The sequence below is a fragment of the Hyaena hyaena genome, unplaced genomic scaffold (assembly GCF_003009895.1).
Source record: "Hyaena hyaena isolate Hyena2069 unplaced genomic scaffold, ASM300989v1 scaffold_50, whole genome shotgun sequence".
In the NCBI taxonomy this organism is placed as follows: Eukaryota; Metazoa; Chordata; class Mammalia; order Carnivora; family Hyaenidae; genus Hyaena; species Hyaena hyaena.
The window spans coordinates 299546-323281 of NW_024080682.1; the positions used below are offsets into that span (position 1 = coordinate 299546).

Consider the following 23736-nt stretch of genomic DNA (forward strand, 5'->3'; position numbering starts at 1 on the left):
CGGCAGCAAACTCTCCAGGTGTCCAGGCGCTCCGGCCGCTTTGCGTTCACAAGGCCCCCCGCACCCACCTCCCGCCAAGCTGGCAGCCCCTACCTTCCTGGTGTGACCCCAGAGCTCACGGTACAGCCTGTTCTTTCCGTCTGATCCGCCTGCCCGGCCCCCACCCAGACCCACCCCAACCTTATCCTCTCCTGCTCCTCGGAGGAGTCCAGCCAACACAAATCTCCGTGTTTGTTTGTCTGCCTGTCTGCCTCTCCCAGCCTCTCACCTTCCGTTTCTTTCTCAAACCCACGAGGCTCTGAGCCCTGGACCTAATGCCCCAGCGCATAACCTCTCCCCAGCCCCCCACCCCCACCCCACGGCTTAGAACTACAAACCCCAGTTTGCACGGCAGCCCCAGGATGCCCGAAGAGGGCTGCTGTGCACCGCCTGCACCCTGGGTATTGTAGTTTCCCCGGCCCCGCACTCTTGAGAGTCTTCCCGGCGGGCAGGCTCTGCCTCAGCACTGACCGCTGGGCCTATCCGCTGACCCACCACCCCCAGGGAAGTGTGCGTCACTGGATGACAGGGAGGGGGTGGAGGCCCTGGATGGCAGCTTCCTGCTCTTTTGTGTCCCCCACTTGAGTCATGGGGGGTGGGGGTTCCAGGAAATTGGGGCTGGGAGGGGAAGGGATACCCTAATGCCAGACTCAAGGACAAAGGGTCACTGAATCCTTGCTGAGCCTGTATCCCCAAGAACCCCAAAGCACTCAAAGGTGGGGGGTGTCCAGGAGGGCTTAGCTGTAGACAGAGTGAAGGAGAGCACCTGGAGGGACCCTACGAATCCCTGTGGTCACTAGGAGTCCGGGAATCGTCCCCTGCTCCTGACAGTGTTTGCCTCCCGGCCAAGCCCCAGCCCTCCACTCCAGCCAGACAACACCGAAGGGCCTCCCTGACCCTCTGGTTGTCCACCCTGCCAACTCCTCCCCTACCCCCTCCCTCACTCTCACCCCTGCCCGTGGGCTCCAAGAACACCTGGCTTCCCACTTATCAGTCCCAGTCCTCGGAGCGGAACCCAGGCGTCCGGCCCCCCACCCTCTGGGCGGGCATGGAGCCGAGGCTTTAGGGCCTCCCAGCCTGCCTTGTTCCTGTCCCATTGTGTGTGGGGCAGGGGCGGGGCAAGGGCCAGCACCACCGGAGAGCCCCCTCCCACCGCCCCCTCCCCTTCCTAAGGAAAAGGCCTGGGCTCTGCTCAGAGCGCCAGAGCGGAGGCGAGGCTGACATGGGCAATTTGAAGAGTGTGGGCCAGGAGCCGGGGCCTCCCTGCGGCCTGGGCCTGGGGCTGGGCCTGGGACTGTGCGGCAAGCAGGGCCCAGCCTCCCCGACAGCTGAGTCAGGCAGGGCACCGGCCCCCCAACCCCTACCCGCGCCAGACCACAGGTAGGTGCCCTGGCGGTGAGAAGCAGGGGACAGGAGGGAGGGTATCGAGCCCTAGAACCCCAGGCTGGGAAGGGCTAGAGCCCGTAGCCTGGCCAGGAGGGCCAGGTCACCCACACAAAAGGGTGATCAAGGGGCACCTGGGTGGCTCAGTCGGTTAAGCGTCCGACTTCGGTTCAGGTCAGGATCTCACAGTCCGTGGGTTCGAGCCCTGCGTCGGGCTCTGTGCTGACAGCTCAGAGCCTGGAACCTGCTTCAGATTCTGTGTCTCCCTCTCTCTCTGCTCCTCCCCCGCTCACTCTCTGTCTCTGTTTCTCAAAATAAAATAAAGACATAAAAAAATTTTAAAAAGGGGGGAGCGATCGATCTGTGTGGATAGAACAGGACAATCGGGGAGGTTCAGATAAGAGACCAGGATCGGGACCAGCAGGCAACAGGTGAAAGTGAGAGGCAAGCATCCAGTTTACCCCGTCTGAAGGCCGCTCTGATGCCAAGAGCTGTTTGACTTTGAGCAAGTTACTTAACTTCTCTGAGCGTTTGTACGTAATCAGGATATGGCAGTAATTACTCCATGGGATTGCTGTGAGTTTCTAGCTCATGGACAAGACTTCAACAAACGGTGATGATTACTTAAAAGAAGAAAGGGGCTGGCGGGGGGTGTAGTTACAGGGCAGTGAGAAGGTGGTCGCATAGAAGGGGGGAGTCGGCCCAGGAGACTCAGGCCCTTGGCATGGAGGCTGAGAAGGCAGCAAATTGCCCCTTTCCTCTACTCCAGGCCCCACCTCCTGGCGGCCCTCAACCCCAAGCTAACATGGTACCTTCAGCCCCCAGAAGAGAGGGAGGCCGAAGGCCAGGTGGGGTGCCAGGACCGGAGGCAGCTCTGCGGGGAAGGCTCCGCACTGACGCACCCAAGGTCCGAGGCCCTCCCTTCCTCCCCATGGCCGGCCTCAGCCTCTGGGAGGAAGCGATAAGGCCTCTGAGGCTTCCCTTCACACAACGGCTACTGTCAGGAGGGGTGTGACTGGGGAGGGAAATCTAGGCTGAGGAATCCTCGCCGGGGTTCCCGCAGCTCAGGGGTGGGCTCCGTCCCTCCTCCAGGTAGGGTTCATCACCGCTCCAGGGGCGGAGGGCGTTGGACACCCCCTGTCCACAAGGGGTGAGGTAGGCTCTGAACAGGGGTGAGGATCCAGCCTCGGGTCCGGTCCGGGGCTCGGGAGCTCAGCGCTGCAGCCCTGGGCAGCCCGGGGTCTGGCGACACAGGAGACAAGGCGGGCCTGGGTCTTAAAGGGACCAGTTCTTCCCCTGTGGCTTCTGGCAAGATTCCGAACTTTTTCTGAGCCTCGGGTCCCTCATCTGTAAACGAGGACGCAAGTATATTGTCTACCTCCTAAGGTTTTCGTGAGGGCTGACAGGGAAAATGTAGGAAAGCACACCGCAGGCAAGCAGTCAATCACTGCGGTTCTCTGCGTGCTGTCAGAGGGGTCTCTGGGGGAAATACAGTCCTCCCCCATGACCCCTCCCCTGGCTCCCAGCAGCCCCCCGCTCACCCGGCCCCCGGAGGGGCCCAAGTTCCCTCGTGTGAAGAACTGGGAGGTGGGGAGCATCTCTTACGACACCCTAAGTGCCCAGGCACAGCAGGTAAGGCCCCGGGCCCTCCCAGTCCCACGTCAGGGGCGAGGCCGCTAAGGCCAGTCCCCTCCAGAGCTCGCCCCTTGGTCTCCAAAGACAAGAGAGACTGGGAAGAGCCAGAGGCATGCAGGGGACCTCGGTGATGCCTAGCCTCCCGCCCCCGCCCCGAGTCCTACCATAACCTGGCACAACCTCACCCCTATTTCCAGTCTCAACCCCAGCCCAGCCCCACCTGCCCTCTGCCCCCTCCCCTGCCTTTGCACCCTGACCAGGTCCTCACCTTTGGGTCACCTGCTCTCTCTGCCTCTGCCCTCCCCGCCCCAACCCAGGATGGGCCCTGCACCCCTAGGCACTGCCTGGGCTCCCTGGTTTTTCCACGGAAAGTGCAGAGCCGGCCCTCCCAGGACCCTGCACCCACCGAGCAGCTGCTGAGTCAGGCCAAGGACTTCATCAACCAGTACTACAGCTCCATCAAGAGGTGACACCGTGCCTCGACCCCACAGCCCACCCTTGTCCTCTGACCCGGGGCCCTGGTCCCAAAGAGCCCTCGAAATGATGCTCAGTTTCCCCAGGAGCCACTCCCATCCCCTACCCTGACACCAGTACCCACCAGCCTCCCCCTGACACCCACACAAAGCCTGGGGAGCCTCTCCCCCCACCCCCCGCCCACTCAACTCCCTTCTGCTCCATGACAGGAGTGGCTCCCAGGCCCATGAGCAGAGGCTTCAGGAGGTGGAAGCCCAGATAGCAGCCACAGGCACCTACCAGCTTCGGGAGAGCGAGCTGGTGTTCGGGGCTAAGCAGGCGTGGAGAAATGCGCCCCGCTGCGTGGGCCGGATCCAGTGGGGGAAGCTGCAGGTGTGGCTGGCTAGCAAGCACCCAGAATGGGGACTGGGGGGCACAAAAAAGGAAAGGAGCAGTGAGGGCAGCCCCTGAGGCTTCCCCGGAGAAGGGGAAGGGGGGGTTCCCCAAGCAGTGAGGACTTAGAGATCGGTATCCCTGGGGAGCACTCAGTCTAGTAGCTAGGACCTGGTTGTTAAGCTCCACGGCAGTGCCTTGGCTGGCTGCGGGGACAACACCCAGGCACACTGAGTCAGGGAGGACAGCTGAGCCATGGTCCCCGGGGGGTGTCGTCAGGGCAGCAGAAGCAGTCTTCTAGAAGAAGCTGGAACAGCCTAAGAGAAGCACGCTGACCCACAGGGGAACTTAACCCATGGCCTTGGCCTCCTTAGCTGTAACTGGCCACCGAAGAATTTGGAATAAAGCCACATGCTCAGTAAATCCCAGAGAAGTCTCGAATAAAAGAACGATCCTGTCTGAACCCATCGGACCTTCCAAAATGTGATCACACTCACCGCTACATCCCTCCCGTGGCCCCAGGCCACCCCCTGCTTCGGCCACTAACACAAGCAGGAAAGGGATCCCCCAGCCCCCTGCTGAGGCTCCCCTCCACCAGTCAAATGGGTTCTTCTAGCATAGGAATATCAGGAGAGGCAGACTGCCGATGGCCACCTCAGCCACTTCATGCAGCCAACCCCCTTCCCAACAGCAATGTGCTCAAGGACAGTCCGATGACTGGCTGGGGTCGTCTGCCTTTGCTTGCGCACCAGGGGTAATGGGGAACTCACCATCCACATCCTTAGGTGGCTTCCCTGTCACTTAGTGCCCTTTCCCAATCATCAGTTGGCAGTGCCTGGGTCCCTCCTCTGTAGCGGGTACTGAGTCAGCTCCTGCAGGGGTGGGGGATGTCCCAGCAAAGAGATAAGGAGCAGACGAGGCTGCGTTGGCTGCATGGGGTGCAGGGCAGGAAGGGCTCAGCATGGCTGCACGTGGTCAGGGAGGCTCCCTGGAGGAGAAAGAACCATGATGAGTGACAGCCTTCGGAGGCTGTGCGGGAGGTGGCTTCTCCCTCCTCTGCCCCCTTACCTTCTCCTAGAGCTGATACTCAAGACCCCTGTCTCCCCCTCCCTGGTCCCCCTGCCTCGGCTGGCTCAGGTGTTTGATGCCCGGGATTGCAGCTCTGCCCAGGAGATGTTCACCTACATCTGCAACCACATCAAGTATGCCACCAACCGGGGCAACCTCCGGTGAGTGCCCCCCCCCACCCTGTGCCAGATGGCACCCCTCCCCTAGGTGCCAGCAGAGGTGGGGCTCTGACAGCTGTCATCCCCATGGCAGCTCGGCCATCACAGTGTTCCCCCAGCGCGCCCCAGGCCGCGGCGACTTCCGAATCTGGAACAGCCAACTGGTGCGCTACGCGGGGTACAGGCAGCAGGATGGCTCTGTGCGGGGCGACCCAGCCAACGTGGAGATCACTGAGGTGGGTGCAGCAAGGAGGGGAGGTGGAGGCCGGCTGGTGAGGGCTCTGCCGGGAGGCACAGGGTCCAGTCAAGGAGCGGGCGGGGAAGCAGGGAAGGGGGACCCTCGCTGAGACAACAGAGGGGGATGGCAATGAAGGGGGTCCCTGAGGAGGGCAGGGGTTTGGGCCCCTCAGACCCCACTCTGGGCCTGCTTCCCGCAGCTCTGCATCCAGCACGGTTGGACCCCCGGAAACGGCCGCTTTGACGTGCTGCCCCTGCTGCTCCAGGCCCCAGATGAGCCCCCAGAACTCTTCGTCCTGCCCCCCGAGCTGGTCCTTGAGGTGCCCCTGGAGCACCCCACGTGAGCATGGCAGGGACTGGGTCAGGTGGAGGAGGGGCTGCCCCCAGGGGGAGGGGGGGCGGCTGGCCAGACAGGCAAGGCTCCACAGGCGGTCTGATCCCCACACCCCGACACCCCCAGGCTAGAGTGGTTTGCGGCCCTGGGCCTGCGCTGGTACGCCCTCCCGGCCGTGAGCAACATGCTGTTGGAAATCGGGGGGCTGGAGTTCCCCGCGGCCCCTTTCAGCGGCTGGTACATGAGCACTGAGATCGGCACACGGAACCTCTGTGACCCCCACCGATACAACATCCTGGAGGTGAGGACCGGCGGGCAGGGAGGGGGCGCAGGGGGCTGCCCGCCCCATCCCCTCTGGGCTGGAGCCTTGGATGCGCAAACAGATCCGCAGACTGTCAGCAACTGGGAGAATCTGCTAAGGTCGTGGCTGCCTCTTAAATGAGAACTTTGGAGAGACCTGGGGCCACGGCGGCGCGGGGCAAAGGAGTGCACGAGCGAATATGCAGTTGCTCTTCCGGGAAGAGGACCTCTTGTTATGTAACTTTCCTCAGATTCTCAAGGCAGAGCTTGCAAAACACTGTTAAGACCCATTTGAGAGACGAGAAATGAAGACCCAGGGCAGAGAAGTAACTGGCCCAGGGTCCCTCTATGTTCCGGGGTGTCTTTGCAGGCAAGGACCTGAACCAGCCCCAAACTAAGCAGTCAGGCCAGGCCGCTGGCCACCCTCACTCCTTCTACTCATGAGTTCCAGACAGAGATGCTCTCCACCCTCTCCCCTACACCCTGTCCCTACCAACTCCATGCACCCCCGCTCCCAGGATGTGGCCGTCTGCATGGACCTGGATACCCGGACAACGTCATCCCTGTGGAAAGACAAAGCAGCAGTGGAGATCAACTTGGCTGTGCTGCATAGTTACCAGGTACGCGGGCCCTGACCAGCCAGGAGGGCGAGAGGCTGGGCTGGAAGAGAGGGAGGCACTTAGAGACGGGCGGGAGCTGGAGACAACGGGAAGAAGTCCCTTAGTCCATGAGGTGCAAGGGGCCCGCACCTCTGGGCACACAGCACGACTCCGGGTGCTGCGGTGTGAAGGTCTGGGGCGCCGGGAGCCCTGCAGATCAGCACATGCTCAGTAACGCAGGCCCCCAGGGCACGGTGGGTGTGGTAGCTTGTGGGACCCACAGGATTCTGGAAACGCCAGCTCCAGGATCGAAGGGCTGCTGAGCATTGTAGTTTGAGGAAACTAGTGCCTGCTGAGGACTTGGTCAGAGTTCAGGATGTTTTGGTTTTGGGGGCAGGACGTCCAGACGCAGGAGACCGAACGGAGCCGCTACTGCTGGGTTTGGAGCGTGGCCGCCAGGGGCGGCAGCATGTTGGGGGAACACGACCTGGGTTAAGCGTGGGGTGCCCCGGGACACAGCGCTGGTTGGGGTGACCGAAGTGTGGGTCTGCAGGCTGAGTCTAAGCCCCTGCCTCCCCCACCCCAGCTGGCCAAAGTGACCATTGTGGATCACCATGCAGCCACAGCCTCCTTCATGAAGCACCTGGAGAATGAGCAGAAGGCTAGGGGCGGCTGCCCTGCCGACTGGGCCTGGATCGTGCCCCCCATCTCCGGCAGCCTCACCCCTGTGTTCCATCAGGAGATGGTGAACTATGTCCTGTCCCCCGCCTTCCGCTATCAGGTGCCCATCCCCACTAACTCTCGCCCACTGTAAGCAGCCCCCTGGGAACTCCAAGCTTTCCTTTCTTTACTTACCTTCTCGTCCATCCCCCCCCCCCCCCCCCCCCCCCCCCCGTCACTCCCCTGCAGCCAGACCCGTGGAAGGGAAGTGGGTCCAAGGGTGCCGGCATCACCAGGAAGAAGACCTTTAAGGAAGTGGCCAAGTAGGTGCCCTAGGAATGCTGCCCTTCCCCCACACATGTGGGACCAGCTCGAGCTGTGGGAACGCCCAACAACCCCCACACCCACCACTCGGTGCCCCAAGACCTTGCTTGAGCCATGCGCCTGGGGAGGCCCTGGCTCTGTGGGCCTGGGACCCCCCTCACCCCCTGCCCTGCCTGCAGTGCGGTGAAGATCTCTGCCTCGCTCATGGGCACTGTGATGGCAAAGCGAGTGAAGGCAACGATCCTCTACGGCTCCGAGACTGGCCGGGCCCAAAGCTATGCACAGCAGCTGGGGAGACTCTTCCGGAAGGCTTTTGACCCCCGGGTAGGGCTAAGCCCAGAGGGGCGGGGATCTGGTAAGGGGTAGGGGTGGGGGAGGGGGAGTCCATCTGTATCTTCAGATGTGCTCTGGAGGACAGGAGAGGGTCACACGTCAGCACCCAGGAGGAACCCCGGGATCCAAATGGACTCAGGGATTGAGTGGGGGCCTGAGTCAGGGTCGGGCTGTGCCCTGTGTCGAGAGGCCCAGAGCAGAGGTACCAGGGCAGCCTGGGCCAAGCCCCTGGGACATCCGTGTTCTCCTTGTCCACAGGTCCTGTGCATGGATGAGTATGATGTTGTGTCCCTTGAGCATGAGACGCTGGTGCTGGTGGTGACCAGCACATTCGGGAACGGTGATCCCCCAGAGAATGGAGAGGTGAGACCTAGCAGTACAGGGGACACTGGGAATGAGGGGAGACTCAACACAGAGTGGCTAGGCAGGACCCCCATCCCCGTGATGGTGATGGAGAGTGCAGGTGTCCTGAGAGTCCCCCAGAGTGCAAGTGTGGACATCCCGCTGGGACCCCGGAGCCTGCACAAGCCATCCTCCAGGTCACACAGGGGCTGCCCCTGACACACACACACACACACACACACCGGCTTCAGTGTGTCCCCAAGTCATTTCCATTATCAGTGCCAGCATTTACTATGTGGAAGGCACTTCTGGGCTGGCCAGCGAGGGCGGACTGCTCTCAAGCATTGACAAATTAGAAAAACAGCGGTACTCCACCTGCTAGGCAATGTCGGCTTTTCCTTTTCTTCTTTCTTGACAAAAGAAAAGAGCACTGCTCAGATGTCAACAGAGATGAGGCAACCTCACTTTCTGAACAAACCCTTAAAGCAGCAAGCTAGAGCACCACCGTGGGACACTTTATTAACCATTATCTTTCCAGCTTCTCCGTCCCCGGCGGCATTCACTTCTAGTGCTCTCGTCTGTTTCAGCTTCTAGGCGATAAATGCCTTCTTAGCACGAAGTACCTCCTCAAGTACCCCAAAGCGGAATTCCAATGCAAGCCCTCCCTCTGCGGGGCTGCCCACGTCAGCCCTCAGTCTCATCTGCCTTATAAAGAAAAACAGAATCACTTACTCTTTTTAAAAAAATTTTTTTAATGTTTTATTTATTTTTGAGAGAGAGAGAGAGAGACAGAGTATGAGCAGGAAAGGGGCAGAGAGAAAGGCAGACACAGAATCGGAAGCAGACCTCAGGCTCTGAGCTGTCAGCACAGAGCCCGACGCGGGGCTTGAACTCCTGAACCGCGAGATCATGACCTGAGCGTAAGTTGAACGCTTAACCAACTGAGCCACCCAGGTGCCCCTAGAATCACTTACTGTTTTAGTACAGAGGTAGTGTTTACACCCATGTGACCCACAACCTGACGAAGGCCCAGCACATTCCCATCACCTGGGCAGTTCCCTCGTCAGTGCCCCTAGCCAGCCCCTTCCCAGGCCATCCCTACCCAAGGCCAGCACCCTTCTGATTTCTGTCACTTTCGTTTCACCTATTCTGGGATGTCATAGAAAGGGGAGCACACAGTCAGTGCTCGGCCTGGTTTTGAGGCTAACCTCACTGTGAATGATTCAGCCCCTCGTTCCTTTCTGCCACTGAGCAGTCCTTGCTGTGAACGCAGTGTGTGTTTCTCTGCTCTCGCGCTGACGAACACTTGGGTCATTTCCAGTGTTTGGCTATTATGAATCAAGCTGTTGTGAACATTCTTGTGCAAGGCTTTTGTGGGCCTCTGTTTTCATTTCTCTTGGATAAATACCTAGGAGAAAATTGCTGGGTCGTCGGCTAGACGTGTGTTTAAGACAAACAAACAAACGAAAGAAAAACCCTGCCAAACAGCCAAATGGTTCAAACTGCACACTAAGTTCTGTACCTTTCAACGTACGTCAATTTTACCTTATTTTTATAAATGGAGCAAATGGAGGAATGCGCCCCACGGAAAATGGGGTATATTCACTAAAGACACTAACAAGAATGTTTACAGCAGCACTGTTCATCATAGCCCCAGACAGGGAACATTTCCAGCGACAATCAGCAGTAAGACGGGAGAAATACGCCGTGGTTATTCAAAGTCTGTACAGCAATGAGGATGCACGGATCACAATCACACAATGTAGATGAACCTGAAAACATACTGTGGAGGGAAAGAAGCCAGACCCCCAAAGAATCAGACCACAGGATTCACTCTGTATTCAGTGCAGAGACAGGCAAAACAAATCCGTGGTGATTTAATCAGGAGGGTGGTGGCCTCCCCCATGGGGTGGGGGGGGGCTGGTGACTGAGAGGGGTAAGGAGGTGAGTCCTAGGAATCTAGCAATGTTTCTGGAGAGGATGCTGACTACATAGGTTCGTCCAGCTTGTGAAAATCCAGAAAGCTGGACCTGTGCGCTTTTCTGCATGTAGGACCCTTCAACCAAAGGCTCAGAAAACACGATTGAGGTAGAATTTGAACCTCGAGACTCCCACCACCCGGATGTGTCTACAGTTAACGCAGAGATGTCCCGGCCTTGCCGCATTTGGGCTTTTGCTGCACGAAGCTGTTCCATGTAGCCCTTAGCGATTGTCACGGCAGCACACACGCGGCTCAGCCTTCCAGAAGACTCTGGTGCCGCCAGTGATGGAAGCAGTGCAGGGAGACTGAGGGCAGTTCTCCCCATATCGAGCTGGCTGAAATATGAGGGACTGGCTACCTCCAGCACTGGCAGGAGTGAGCGAAGAGCTGCCTCTACCCAGTTGCTGGGGGGACGACGGTCTGACCCACCTTCCTCATCAGATCTTTAAATCCTCTGGCTCCGCAACTCTGCTTCTAAGGACGACCCTACCAAAACACGCCAAAGTATGCAAGTGCTGCAGCACTGGTCATAGACCACCCAGAAGTCCTGAGTCAGACGGAAGTCTCCTACATGTGCTACCTGCAAATAAGGGGACACTAAGCAGCCGTTCAAAAGGAGGAGGTTGGGTGGCCTCCGTTGGTTAAGCGTCCGACTTCAGCTCAGGTCATGATTTTGCAGTTTATGGGTTCGAGCCCCGCATCAGGCTCTGTGCTGACAGCTCGGAGCCTGGAGCCTGCTTCGGATTCTGTGTCTCTCTCTCTCTCTCTGCCCCTTCCCTTCTCTTCTCAGGCTTCTCTCTCTCTCTCTCTCAAAAATAAATAAGCATTAAAAAAAATTTTCTTTCAAAAGAAGGAGGTCAATCTTGGCATGTTGACCTGGAAGGAAGGACGGTCATGATATATCCATGATAGGTTGTTGAGATAAAGCAGATAAATCTGATGTGGCCCCATTTTTACTTTTTTAAAAAACTATAAATACAGATACATACGTGAGTATGACAAAACAGAGCTCAAAGGTGAAACACCTGTCAATAGGGCCCCTGCCTTGGGGGCTAGGACTGGAGTGAAGGATAGGGGAGATTTCCTCTTTTATCACTTTATGGATCTGTCATGTTCTCAGAAAGCCAATACCTGTTTTGAAACTTGCAAAACAAATTAATATCACAAGTTACAAACCAGAATTCTAAGGATAAGCCCAGTACAGTTTTATTTTTTAATATAAAAAATTTTTTAATGTTTATTCATTTATTTTGAGAGAGAGAGAGAGAGAGAGAGAGAGAACACACGTGTGTACGAATGGGGGAGAGGCAGAGAGAGAGGGAGACACAGAATTCAAAAGAAGCTCCAGGCTCTGAGCTGTCAGCACAGAGCCCGATGCGGGGCTGGTACCCACAGACCACGAGATCATGACCTGAGCCGAAGTCGGACGCCCAAGCAACTGAGCCACCCAGGCGCCCCCAGCCCAGTACAGTTTTAAACGTCTGTGTGGTTTGAAATAAAACAAAACTAACCACGATGCCCACACTCCCTCCCCCCCCCCGGCACCAGAGTTTTGCAGCGGCCCTGATGGAGATGTCCGGCCCCTACAACAGCTCCCCGCGGCCGGAACAACACAAGTGAGTGGGTGAGGGACTTTGCGGGGAGGTGGAGGGAGGGCAGGGAGGCATTTGGAGACAGTGAGGAAGTGGGGGGGGGGGCGGGGGGTGCAATGTGCTCCCTCTGCGCCTCCACAAGCCGGAGGGCGCCCTCCAGCTCCCTGTGACAGCACTGCCTTGGTCTTCTTTCGCCAGGAGCTACAAAATCCGCTTCAACAGTGTCTCCTGCTCAGACCCGCTGGTGTCCTCCTGGAGGCGGAAGAGAAAGGAGTCCAGTAACACAGACAGTGCAGGGGCGCTGGGTACCCTCAGGTGCGGGGAGGGGGCTGCCGCGAGGGGAGGCGTGGGAGGGAGGGCACGCTGCCTGGGCACGCGTGGGGCTGGCCTGGGTGCGGGCTCCAGTGACGGCTCCCTGCGCCCCAGGTTCTGCGTGTTCGGGCTGGGCTCCCGGGCGTACCCCCACTTCTGTGCCTTTGCCCGCGCGGTGGACACACGGCTGGAGGAGCTGGGTGGGGAGCGGCTGCTGCAGCTGGGCCAGGGAGACGAGCTGTGCGGCCAGGAGGAGGCCTTCCGCGGCTGGGCCCAGGCTGCCTTCCAGGTGAGCGCCCCCACCCCAGGCCTGTCCCCCGTCTGAGCCAGGCTGCCCCTCCCACCTCAATTCTGGTTCGCTCCAAGCCGAGCACCTCCCCCTTGAAACACACCATATGGAGGCTGGGGGCCTGGCTGCTGCCTGGATCGGTTTGGTCCTCTGGTCCCTTCCTGTTCCTTCCAAAATCCATCTTCATGTTGCCGCTGTACAGCCAGCCCTTCTGGCTCCGTCCTGAGCAGTGGATGAAACAGGCCTAACAACCTGGGAGGGGCCCAGCCCGGGCAGAAGAGAGAGGCGCCTGAGTGGCTCTGTCGGTTACATGTCCGACTCTTGACTTCGGCTCGGGTCATGAGCTCACGGTTTGTGAGATCAAGCCCCGTGTCGGGGACTGAGCGTGAAGCCTGCTTGGGGTTCTCTGTCTCCTTTCTCTGCCCCTGCCCTGCTCGTGTGCGCGCGCGCGCGCGCTCTCTCTCTCTCTTTCCCAAAATTAAAAAATATTTAAGAAAATCATTTATAAAAGAGAGCAGAAAGGGCCCCAGCAGGCAACACTGCGGTCAGGCACGCACTGGGCACCCGAGTGGGAGCACAGAGAGAGAGCATGCAGGGCAAGTGGGGTGGAAGGAGAGGGGAAGCCTCAAGACAGGGCGACACAGAGCTGAGGGCTGAGTGGAGCCCAGCACAGGACCTACAGAAGCCAGAGACCACACAAGCCAGGGCTGGTGGCTGGACAGAAGGTGTCCTGGGCCAGGGAAGAGCAATGGGCCAGGTCCCCGAGCTGTGACCTTCTCAGACTCCAGGGCCAGCTCTGCCTGGTCTGGGGGTGATGCCTGGAGCTGACCAGGCTCCGTCTCCCACTCCTGACCCCCTTTCAGGGCAGTGCTGGCCCAACCAGGGCTCCCAGGCCAGAGCATAGCAGGTCTGGGCTGACCGAGAGGCAGAGGACATTCCCGGAGGTGGGGTGTGGGGGCGCCTGGCGCAGGTGGAGGGCTTGCTGGGGCGGAGAAAGTCCGGCGGAGCAACAGACAAGCTCAGGTTGGGAGGAGGAAGAGAATGGAAGACGGGACTAAGGAACCCAGAGGAAAGGAAGTGCGTGGACGCAGGGAGAGGGACAGGAAAAGCTGGGCGCCCAGTGAGATTTTAGGGACGCTGCTTGAAAGACGTGGCGTCAATGAGAGGCACATCCAACTAGAAGCAGGAAGAGCTGAACTAACTCGCTAACTCGGGTGGCAGCGGTGGGGGTAGGAAGGAAGGGAGGGGGCCACGGAAGGAAGGAAGAGATATAAGACTTTACACGCACAAAAGAAAGATTAACAGGACTGGTGATATGGGTGGGAGGCGAGGGAGCAGCCAATCATGGATGAAGCCTAGATTTCAAGCCGGGAGCCGGCCAAGCAGTTTGCTGGACTTGCACCTGACCACAGACCAATAGACTCTGCAACCCCCCAGGGGGCCCCCTCCAGCCCTTGTGAGCCACTGGGGGGGGGGACCGACCAGCCAGAAACCCCCTCCACAACCCCCCCATGTGGTGTCCTGCACCAGGAGCGCTCTAGGGTTTTACATGATCTTGGCCAGAACCTAATGGCGTGTAAAGATGGGGTCACTGAGGCAAGTGGAATGTAAGCACAGGAATGAGGATTTGAACGCAGGTCGGAATGCACAGATTCGCTGTGTGCCAAGCACCGCGCTTGCTAAGAGATGAACACTCAAACCAGATTAAGTAACTGGCGGGTGTGACACGAATGACTAGGGGCCAGCGGAGAGCTAGTGCAGCAGCCCCGCCAGGAAACGGGCCGGAGAACAGGGCACGGTCAGTCTCGGCCTCCATTTCTCTCTCCTGCCGCCAGGGCTGCCCAAGCCCCGGGCGGAGCCGCCGCAGGGCCCCTCCACGCCCCCAGTCCCAGGAATGGGACCCAACAGCCCAGCTCGGCACCGCCCCCACCCAGCCCTCCTGAGCTCCTCTCTGCTCCGGCCCTCCCTGGTGCCCAGAGGTCCTCAGCCCTCACCACCTGGCCCCCCAGGCCTCCTGTGAGACCTTCTGCGTGGGAGAGGATGCCAAGGCCGCTGCCCGCGACATATTCAGCGCCAAACGGAGCTGGAAGCGCCAGAGGTACCGGCTCAGCACCCAGGCAGAGGGCCTCCAGCTGCTGCCAGGTGAGGCGCTGGCCTCCCCCTGAGCCTGCAGGCCCCCTGGGCTCCCAGGGCCCCAGGACTAACTCTCAGCAGCCGGGCCGGGCTTCTGGCTCAGTCTCCGTCTCCCCCCAGGCCTCATCCACGTGCACAGGAGGAAGATGTTCCAGGCTACCATCCTCTCAGTGGAAAACCTGCAGAGCAGCAAGTCCACGTGAGCAGGACCACTCCCCCCGCAACACATGTCCCGGCCTCTCCTCCCCCCAACACGGGTCCTGCCTCTTCTCCCCTCCCCACACCCATCCTGGCCTCTCCTCCCCCCCCCCAACAGACACACCTGTCCTGGCCTCTCCTCTCCCCATCCCTGCACACCTGTTCTGGCCTCTCCTCCCCTCATCCCTGCACACCTGTTCTGGCCTCTCCTCCCCCCATCCCTGCACACCTGTTCTGGCCTCTCCTCCCCCCATCCCTGCACACCTGTTCTGGCCTCTCCTCCCCCCATCCCTGCACACCAGTTCTGGCCTCTCCTCTCCTGTCCCAACACCCTCCTCCCAGGCCCTCCTCGCCCCCTCTAACTGCCCCGCCTCCTCACCCCCAGCCGGGCCACAATCCTGGTGCGCCTGGACACAGGAGGCCAGGAAGGGCTGCACTACCAGCCGGGGGACCACATAGGCATCTGCCCGCCCAACCGGCCAGGCCTCGTGGAAGCGCTGCTGAGCCGTGTGGAGGATCCACCTCCGCCAGGAGAGCCTGTGGCCGTTGAGCAGCTGGAGAAGGGCAGCCCTGGTGAGAAGGCGTGGTCTGGGACATGACAATGACAGCTTGCCCTGTCCCCCTGACTTCAGGGTCCCCTTGAACTGAGGAGCTGGGAGACAGCTTCCACCTCCACTCACAGCCATGATGCCTGTGCTCAGAGCCGCCTGTGCTCCCTCCTTGCTGCTGGATGGCCCACAGAGCGTGGCCTTCCCAGCACCTGCCCCCGTGCTCCCCCGGAAGGCTGCCCTCTCCCTCTGAGCTCCTCCCAAAGTCTCCTCCTGACAGCGCAGCCTGCTCCATAGCTGCCATCGATCGGGTCCACGCTCTGCCACATCAGTGCCTAGGGTTAAAAAAGTTGGATGGGGGAGAAGCAGAGCCCAGACCAACCCAAACCAGCCAGGGGCCCCCAGACACACACACACACACACACACACACACACACACACACACACACGGGGTGCCCAGACAGGTTCACCACCGCCATCCAAAGGCAAGGTCTCCAATCAAGCACGAGGCGTGGTCAGGGCTGGTGCACCCCAAGCAATCGCCACCTCACACAACGCAGTTCCAGCCGGCCCCTTCCTCAGACCTCCCCTGTATACCACCCCCAGGTGGCCCACCCCCCAGCTGGGTTCGGGACCCCCGGCTGCCCCCCTGCACGCTGCGCCAGGCTCTCACCTTCTTCCTGGACATCACTTCCCCGCCTAGCCCTCAACTCCTTCGACTGCTCAGCACCCTGGCTGAAGAGCCCAGTGAACAGCAGGAGCTGGAGAGCCTCAGTCAGGTGCAGGGCCACCCCAGCGGGCAGCGGGGGCTCGTGGGGCAGGACGAGCTGGGTGGGGATGGGGAATCTGCCTGGCTCGCGGATCCTGGGGTTTGAGACCCAGCCCCTGAGGCACGAATTCGTCTCTGAATTCTGGGTGCTCAAGAAGTGTTTGTTGGCCTGAACTAAGGGAGAGAGAGACCCCAGGAGGCTCAGCTCAGGAGGGGTCAGCAGGCAGGGCTGGGCCGTTCCGAAGCCGTGACACCCCGCCCCCCACCAGGACCCCCGGCGCTACGAGGAGTGGAAGTGGTTCCGCTGCCCCACGCTGCTGGAAGCGCTGGAGCAGTTCCCGTCCGTGGCGCTGCCTGCACCCCTGCTTCTCACCCAGCTGCCCCTGCTCCAGCCCCGGTACTACTCCGTCAGCTCAGCACCCAGCGTCCACCCGGGAGAGATCCACCTCACAGTAGCCGTGCTGGCCTACAGGACCCAGGGTGAGGTTACAAAGGGCCAGGGTCAGGGCCAAACGGGACCCTGGGACGGGCCCCTCATCGGCACCCTCTCCTCCCCAACCCCCAGATGGCCTGGGCCCCCTGCACTATGGTGTCTGCTCCACATGGCTGAGCCAACTTAAGGCCGGAGACCCCGTACCCTGCTTCATCAGGGGGTGAGTACTCCGGGGGATGGAGGTGGATGGGGCATCACAGAAGAGACTGTCTGTCCAAGCAGGGGTGGACAAAGCGCCACACAGACGGCCAGGGATGGACAGAGGAATCGGCAGGGGGTCGCACAGGGTGAGGGCGGAAGCTATGGTGAGGGGTGTCACAGCGCAGGGAGGACCAACTCAACACGTATCAAGGATGGGGTGTCCGGCTAAGCTACTTCAGACCTTTGAGTAAGTTTTGGCCATTCCACTAATTTTGACTTAGCGCCCTGCCCCAAAGCTTCCCCTCCCAGAGACAGGGCTGGGATTTGACCAGCAGGTCCCGCTGCTCTTAGGTATACTATGTCCCTTGCTTATTCAATTTTTTTAAGTTTTATTTATTTATCGTTGAGGTGGGGGGGGGCAGCGAGAGAGAGTCCCAAATGGGCTCTGCAATGTCAGTGCAGAGCCCGACACGAGTCTCGATCTCACAAACCGTGAGATTATGATCTGAGCTGAAATCAAGAGTCGGATGCTTAACCGACTGAGCCACCCAGGCGCCCCAGCCCTTGCTACATCCTTGAGGTCAGTCTGATTGGGGAGGCATGGCGCTTGGGAACTGTGTCCTGTTTAAGGCTAAGTCCTCACTTAATCCAGGGAGAACTAGTTTGGTTACCAGAGTATCAGTAAGGACTGAAAGAAAGTTAAAGTCTTCAGGATACCCTTTGCATGTGCTGCGCAGAAGTCTTGTCCCATCCAGCAGCCAGGACCCAAAGTCTCAGGGGGCACTTAGAAGAGTTTCCAGGATCAGCACCCATAAGGTCCAGTCACCCAAACCCATCAGGAGGCTAAATTACGAGCTGTACCAACCTACTGAATACAATCCAAATGCCGACCTGAAGGCTATGATTGAAAACGAGTGACGTCATTAAGAACCATATGCTCTCCTTCCCTCCCCATATTTTATAAATCTCCTAAACTGAGATAGCAGAACATCCTTCAAATTAAATTCTATGTCCTGTGACGCAACCTCCAGGAGCACAGGCCCAGGGAGTTTCTGCCTGTGAGTAGGGGTTCCTTAATAACCACGTCGTGCTCACTATGGGCTAGACTGTGTCGGACACTCTCGACAAGTATTATCCCGTTTATCGGTGGAGCTTGAGTTCTCTTCCCTCCACCCCAGTGGAAGACGGTAACAGTCGAGGGGCTGGGAAGGCAGAAGGGCCGACAGTGTTTCTCCACCAGGGCCCCCTCCTTCCGGCTGCCTCCTGACCCCAGCTTGCCCTGCATCCTCGTGGGCCCTGGCACAGGCATTGCCCCCTTCCGGGGATTCTGGCAGGAGCGACTGCACGACATTGACAGCAAAGGTGAGACTGGGGGCACCACGGGAATGACTGGAAGGCAGAAGGGAGTCACACAGTCTCGGGGAAAAGGGACAGGGGCTGGAAGACAGAAACCAGGTAGGAAAGAAGGCAAGAAACGGGCCACGGAGGTGAACAGAAGAGTCTTAGGTCAACCAGAGGGCGGCCCTGTTCGCCTGGCTTCCTGGTGCCAGACGGTGGATTGGATTGAAGACAAGGGGACAAGAGGAACGGGAAGTCTGGAGAGGACGGGGCTAGGACTCAAACGGCCCAAGTGTACTTGGGACTGTGTGGAGCTCACCCAGGTGTGTTCAAGACCCAAGGAAGCTACACAATGTTCAGATTGGACATGGAGTGCACAGGGCACCTGGTAAATCAAAAGAAGGGGGGCCATGACTGAGGAAGGCAGATAGTGCGGGAGCTGAGGGTGTGGAAGAATATGGGGTTGGAGCAGGGACCGCGCTAGATGGGGCCCTTAGAACTTCCGTGTCAGATGGTGCAAAGGGCTTGGAATTCTGAGTCGGAAGCCCCACGTGCTAGCGCAATGCCACCGCTGGTCGTTCCACCCGAGGAGCCACCACCTCTTGTAAGCTGCCTCCCCGAGAGCGTCTTCTCGGTACATCAGGGTCGGGCAAGGTCTCTGCGAAAGCATCCCGCACTCTTCTGGAGGCCAGACACTAGAAGCCTGGGCCCTCAGCCTGGGCGAGGGAAGCCAGTGGGAGAAGTCGCTAGGGCTGCGCCCCAGGGAGGGCCTCTCCCAAGCCGCAGTGCTGCTTTCAGGGCTGCAGCCGGCCCCCATGACCTTGGTGTTCGGCTGCCGATGCTCCCAGCTCGACCACCTCTACCGCGACGAGGTGCGGGACGCCCAGCAGCGCGGGGTTTTTGGACGCGTCCTCACCGCCTTCTCCCGGGAGCCCGACTGCCCTAAGGTGCGACACCCTGAGGCCGTGGGTAACCTGAAGCCAGGGACGGGGGGGGGGGGGGGGGCCGACTTGCGCTCCAGCAGGGGGCGCAGGCCCAGGCCCAGGCCCGACCACGCCCCTCCGGTGCGCGCCCTCCGCCCCGCCCCCAATGGGCCCCCACCCCCTCGTACCTTTTGATCCCACGCCTTACACCAAGCCCCGCCCCTTGCTTGGCTCCACCTCTCTAGACCCCAAAGCCGCGCACTTCAACCCCACCTGGCCCGCCCCTCCCCCCCGGGACCCACGCAGCCCTTAGGGCACGCCCCTAACCTCGGCTCCCCTCAGACCTACGTGCAGGACATCCTGCGGACCGAGCTGGCGGCTGAGGTGCACCGCGTACTGTGCCTCGAGCGGGGCCACATGTTTGTGTGCGGCGACGTCACCATGGCAACCAGCGTCCTGCAGACAGTGCAGCGAATCCTAGCGACGGAGGGCGACATGGAGCTGGACGAGGCCGGCGACGTCATCGGCGTGCTGCGGGTGCGGGGGTGGGGACCGGGGCGGGGCGGGGCGGGGCCGTTCCGGGGGCGGGGCCCACTCCCACTCGGACCCCACTCGTGTTCTGATCCGCCGCCCTTTTTCCCGGCAGGATCAGCAACGCTATCACGAGGACATTTTCGGGCTCACACTGCGCACCCAGGAGGTGACCAGCCGTATACGCACCCAGAGCTTTTCCCTGCAGGAGCGGCATATGCGCGGCGCAGTGCCCTGGGCGTTCGACCCGCCGGGCCCAGACACCCCCAGCCCCTGAGAGCCCCTCTTGCTTTCCATCCCAGTTCCAGGAGACGGGCCGTCAGTCTGCTCTCCTGTCGGCGTTACCAGACCAGCCACCTCCCCCTCCCCTCCCGAGGTGCCTTCCCACCTCCGTCCAGAGACTGCCCACTTATTGCAGGGGATGAGGGAAATGTCTCTCTCTGGGTCTGTTTACCTGCCCCACGTCCGGAGGGCCCCTCCCAGCACCCCTCTTGTGTTCGTTAGGTGAGTTTTAGGTTCCCCTTACCTCCCTCTGGGGTATCTTATCTCGAATCCTAATCTCTAAATCATTAAAATATTTATTATCGAAACGCACCATAAGAGACTGGACCCGATGTTACAGGAGCTACCGAGATGCCTAACCCAGCCCCATCGGTTAAAATCACAGACCACCAAGCTTTGTCAACTCGTGCAGCTGCAAGGCGTAGCAATTCTTCGACAGGGAGTCCTAACGCTACCACTCGGCTCTGACCCAGCGCCCATCACGGCCGTTCTGTGCGGCTTCCTTGCTCTCGACCGAGAAGCAGGTATGGCCCTCCGCCGGGAGCGCGGACGCCAGGGACAAAGGTCACAAAGATGTGCAACGCAGCCGTGAGCAACCTTTACTGCTGGTTTCAGACAGGATGAGGACCACACCCACTTCCGCAGCCAGCGCCGCCGCCGCTGAGCTCCAAAGCCAGCAGCCCTCGGTAGAGTCTTTCCCAGTGGAACCTGAAGGCCGGACGGGCTTGAAGAGCCCACTGCCGCCAACGGCCCGTCCTCACTGTTTCCTCTGCATTTAGCTAGGCCTCCACCTCGGCCCGGTCCTCCACCCTGAGGACGCCTGCAGATTTCTTTCCCGGCAATTGCTCAAGCTCAAGGACGGGGAGTTGGTGTGGTGTCCCCTGAGCCCCCCGAGGTGGGGACTGTCTCTTAACACCGGTCTTCAGACGCCTCTGGCATCTCCTCTCCTCCCTTTTCTCTGGTCTCTGGAATGAGCTCATCATTAGCCTCCCCCAAGTCCTGCCCAACTAGAACATCCTTAGATCTATAGTCAGGGGGTGGAGGTCTTTAAACAGGGCTCGGCGTCACGCCCTCCCACTCTGCCTTGTCGGATCTCCTATGGCTGGAGAAGCCCAGGAACCTGGGGGAGGGGAAGACTCTTGGCAAGCAATCCGGAGGTTTAGGTTGCACAGATGACCATCCCTATCACCCTGAATTCCCACCGCTGCCCCCGTCTTCTCAAGTCTGGCTCCACCCAATTTTCTATTTGTTCCCCCTCCCCCACCCCAGTTACACAATACTGACCCTGCGGAGCCCTCTCAGTCAGTGCTGGGGGCCTGGCCAGGCTCCTTCTGGGTGCCTGTGGTCTCCTGAAATCTTACAGGGAGCAGATTCTGGGTTCTCTGGGTTCTCCACTGCTGCCGGGGGCTGGAGGCAGGACTGGAGCCTGGTGAGCAAAGCCATCAGCTGGGCGGTGCGGTGATGCCCCGGCAACCCAGGGTCTGTCCCCTGCACACCCTGACCGCCTCACCATCACTTGACCAGGACGGCTTCTCCTCATCAGGCGAGAGGGTCTGGGAGGGGCTGGACCAGGGCCTGGACAGGGAAGAGGCCGAAGCCTCACCCCACACCTCCTGCTGCTGCTGTTGATGGAGCTAAATGGAACAAAGAATGAGGGGCTCCCTTTCTGCCCTCCAGTGTGCAGCTCAGCCCCTGGCCTAGGTGCAGAGGGTTTTAAACCCTCCTCTTCCGGCTCCCGTTGAGTACTTCCTTACACTACCCCACCCTCAGTCTCCACTTCATTTCAGCTGCTTTTCTCCCCACATGTGTCTTCCTGGCACCCCTCTGCTCACCTGGTGCAGGTAGATGGCATGGAGACTCATCTCAGCAGAAGCAAGCTCTGGGAGCTGGGCCAGCTTCTGGCCCCCAGTGCCTCCTGGGGACACACAGCTGCAACAGAGGGTGCAGAGGTCCAAAGACACGCCCCTCCCCCCAGTGCCCCCAGGGGAGGGCCAGACTCGACCTCCCCTTCCCAATCATCCCCAGAACGCCTGCATACTCTGCCCAGAAGATCGGCCCCGCCACCCCGCTGCTCTCCATCTCAGGCCCACCGCCCCCCTCACCTCGGGTCCTGGGCAATGCGGGAAATGGAGGCCAGGAGACTGGCTGTGGCTGCAGCTGGACAGGGGGCTGTGGGGCTCAGGTCCCGTGGGGGCATGAGGGGGTGCACCAAGAGGTTGGCCAGGAAGGCCTCGGGCTGGGGGCAAGAGAGGAGGGTGTCGGAAGTGAGGCCAGAAGGGGAGGAAGGAGGTCTAGGGAAGGCCCGAGAGCAAGCTGGACCAGGGAGCAGGTCAATACAAATGGCCAGTTGGAGGGGAGAGTCTGTGTGTGGGGAGGGCAGAAGACCAGGCCAGGCTGCCACTCACCAGAGGTGAGGAGGAATCACTGAGCACCCCAGGGGTGGGGGGGCTGCGCACAGAAGTGGCGCCCCAGGCTGCCGCATCTTGTTGGACCCTGCCCCGAAGGTGCCCCAGGAACTTGGAGCTGTGCCCCGGGGGGCGCCATTGTGGATGCACCAGGGAGAACCTCATCAAGGAGAGCTCAGTCTTTCCATCCTCCGCGCGCTGAGAGTGCGAGGCCTCTGTCTGTCCTGCCGAGAGCCACTGAGAACAAGAACAGTCAGTCGTTCACATGCTGTGGACACTGTTTTGATAGCTTCCGTGGGAGCCTCATGGGGCAGGCGGGACGGGAAACATTAGCCCCATTTTCCAGGTCAAAGGCCAGAAGCCACCACGGGGACTTGCTCAAGATCACCCAAAAATACAGCGGCAAAGCAGGTCCTGGGTCTAGAGCCAGCACAAGGGTAGGGCGCAGGCTTAATGTTTTGCCAGCTAGTGCACAACGGACCCCAGGGCTGGCCTGACCACCTTATTCCAGCCCGGTCTACTGACCAGCTCATGTCTCAGCCTCTCTGGTGGTCTCTGCCCGCATTTACCGGAGTTACAATGTGCCGGGAACTCTGTGAGGGTTCTACCCGCATCATCTCATGCAATCCTCACAGCCCTGTGCACTGGCTACAGTCGCTGTCCTCGTTTGACAGATAAGGACACCACCGTACGGCGAAAGGACTAGCTCCAGGGCACAGGTGGCCAGTGGTAGAGCTTGGGGTGGAACCGAGCTCTGCTTTAAGTGAGACAAGCAAACCCTTACCCAACCCCAACCCCACACAGATAAGGATGGGCTCTAACCTGAGGGTGGCCGTGGCGCTTCACATCCATCAGAGCAAAGGAGCAGATGTCCCCAACTCCAGCCACATCCACAGTGAAGTGATGAAAAAAGTCAATGATCTCCAGGGAACGGGGGCAAAACCAGAATAGCAGAAACAGCGGAGTGAGGAGAGGGGACAGGAGCTCCTCCAGCAGAGAGACCTGGGGAAACAAGGTGGGGCTTGAGAAAGGGTCATCGAAGGGGCCCGCACGCGAGATCGCGAGATCGAGTGATCGGGACAAAGAAGGTCCCCTGGAACGCGCTCCCCAGGGCCGGAAACCTCCAACCGAGTCACTTACCGGCTCCCGGGATGGCCAGCCCGGAGCCCGATCGTCCCACGCCCTTCCCCAGACCAGACGCTGGCGGCTCCGGTGTCCCCGCAGCCCGCTCCGGGCGGGACCCTCACCGCTCGGTACTGAAGCAGCCGCGCCATCTGCCGGTAAGCGCTGGCCTTGCCGGCGGGGCCGGGCTCCTCCGGGAGGTAATGCATGTGCGCCAAGGCCGCCTGCAGCAGGAATTGCGGGGAACGACCCCGGCCCTGTTCTTCCGGGATGAAGGACCTGGAGATCGAGATGGGGGTGGAGAAGGGGCCTGCGGTTAGGACGACGGGACGCAGGGCCAGGGGAGAGGCAGCGCCGACGGCGGGATGGGTAGGGATTCGCGGGAGGCTCGGCCCCAGGTCAGACCGCCCCCCCCCCCCCC

At 60.2% G+C, this 23736-nt stretch overlaps 2 protein-coding genes across 4 annotated transcripts in view; one reads left to right on the forward strand and one right to left on the reverse strand.

Annotated features, from left to right (window-relative positions):
* Window positions 1–1261: 1261 nt before the first annotated feature.
* On the forward strand, window positions 1262–19998 carry NOS3 (nitric oxide synthase 3). Of its 2 annotated transcripts, none has more exons than XM_039230741.1 (26): window positions 1262–1419; window positions 2949–3054; window positions 3375–3523; window positions 3741–3903; window positions 5041–5132; window positions 5224–5365; window positions 5567–5706; window positions 5827–6001; window positions 6519–6620; window positions 7186–7380; window positions 7509–7582; window positions 7763–7907; window positions 8175–8279; window positions 11788–11855; window positions 12030–12146; window positions 12258–12432; window positions 14442–14574; window positions 14686–14764; window positions 15149–15336; window positions 15918–16090; window positions 16350–16560; window positions 16646–16733; window positions 17955–18076; window positions 18851–18999; window positions 19318–19512; window positions 19622–19998. In XM_039230741.1, the coding sequence occupies exons 1-26, from the start codon at window positions 1262–1264 to the stop codon at window positions 19781–19783; spliced, it is 3606 nt and encodes a 1201-aa protein (XP_039086672.1). In that variant the 3' UTR covers window positions 19784–19998. The 2 variants fall into 2 exon arrangements, with proteins under 2 accessions (XP_039086672.1, XP_039086673.1); XM_039230742.1 differs by having other exon boundaries at window positions 2952–3054.
* A 68-nt stretch (window positions 19999–20066) lies between these two features.
* ATG9B (autophagy related 9B) overlaps window positions 20067–23736 on the reverse strand; it is an 8481-nt gene continuing 4811 nt past the window's right edge. For both annotated transcript variants that reach the window (XM_039230743.1, XM_039230744.1), the window contains 8 exons: window positions 23441–23594; window positions 23016–23195; window positions 22194–22430; window positions 21891–22024; window positions 21621–21717; window positions 21299–21422; window positions 21073–21214; window positions 20067–20908 (listed from right to left, as the gene is read on the reverse strand). In XM_039230743.1, coding sequence (XP_039086674.1) covers window positions 21087–21214; window positions 21299–21422; window positions 21621–21717; window positions 21891–22024; window positions 22194–22430; window positions 23016–23195; window positions 23441–23594 — 1054 coding nt within the window. In that variant the 3' untranslated portion in view covers window positions 20067–20908; window positions 21073–21086. The remainder of the gene's footprint in view (window positions 20909–21072; window positions 21215–21298; window positions 21423–21620; window positions 21718–21890; window positions 22025–22193; window positions 22431–23015; window positions 23196–23440; window positions 23595–23736) is intronic.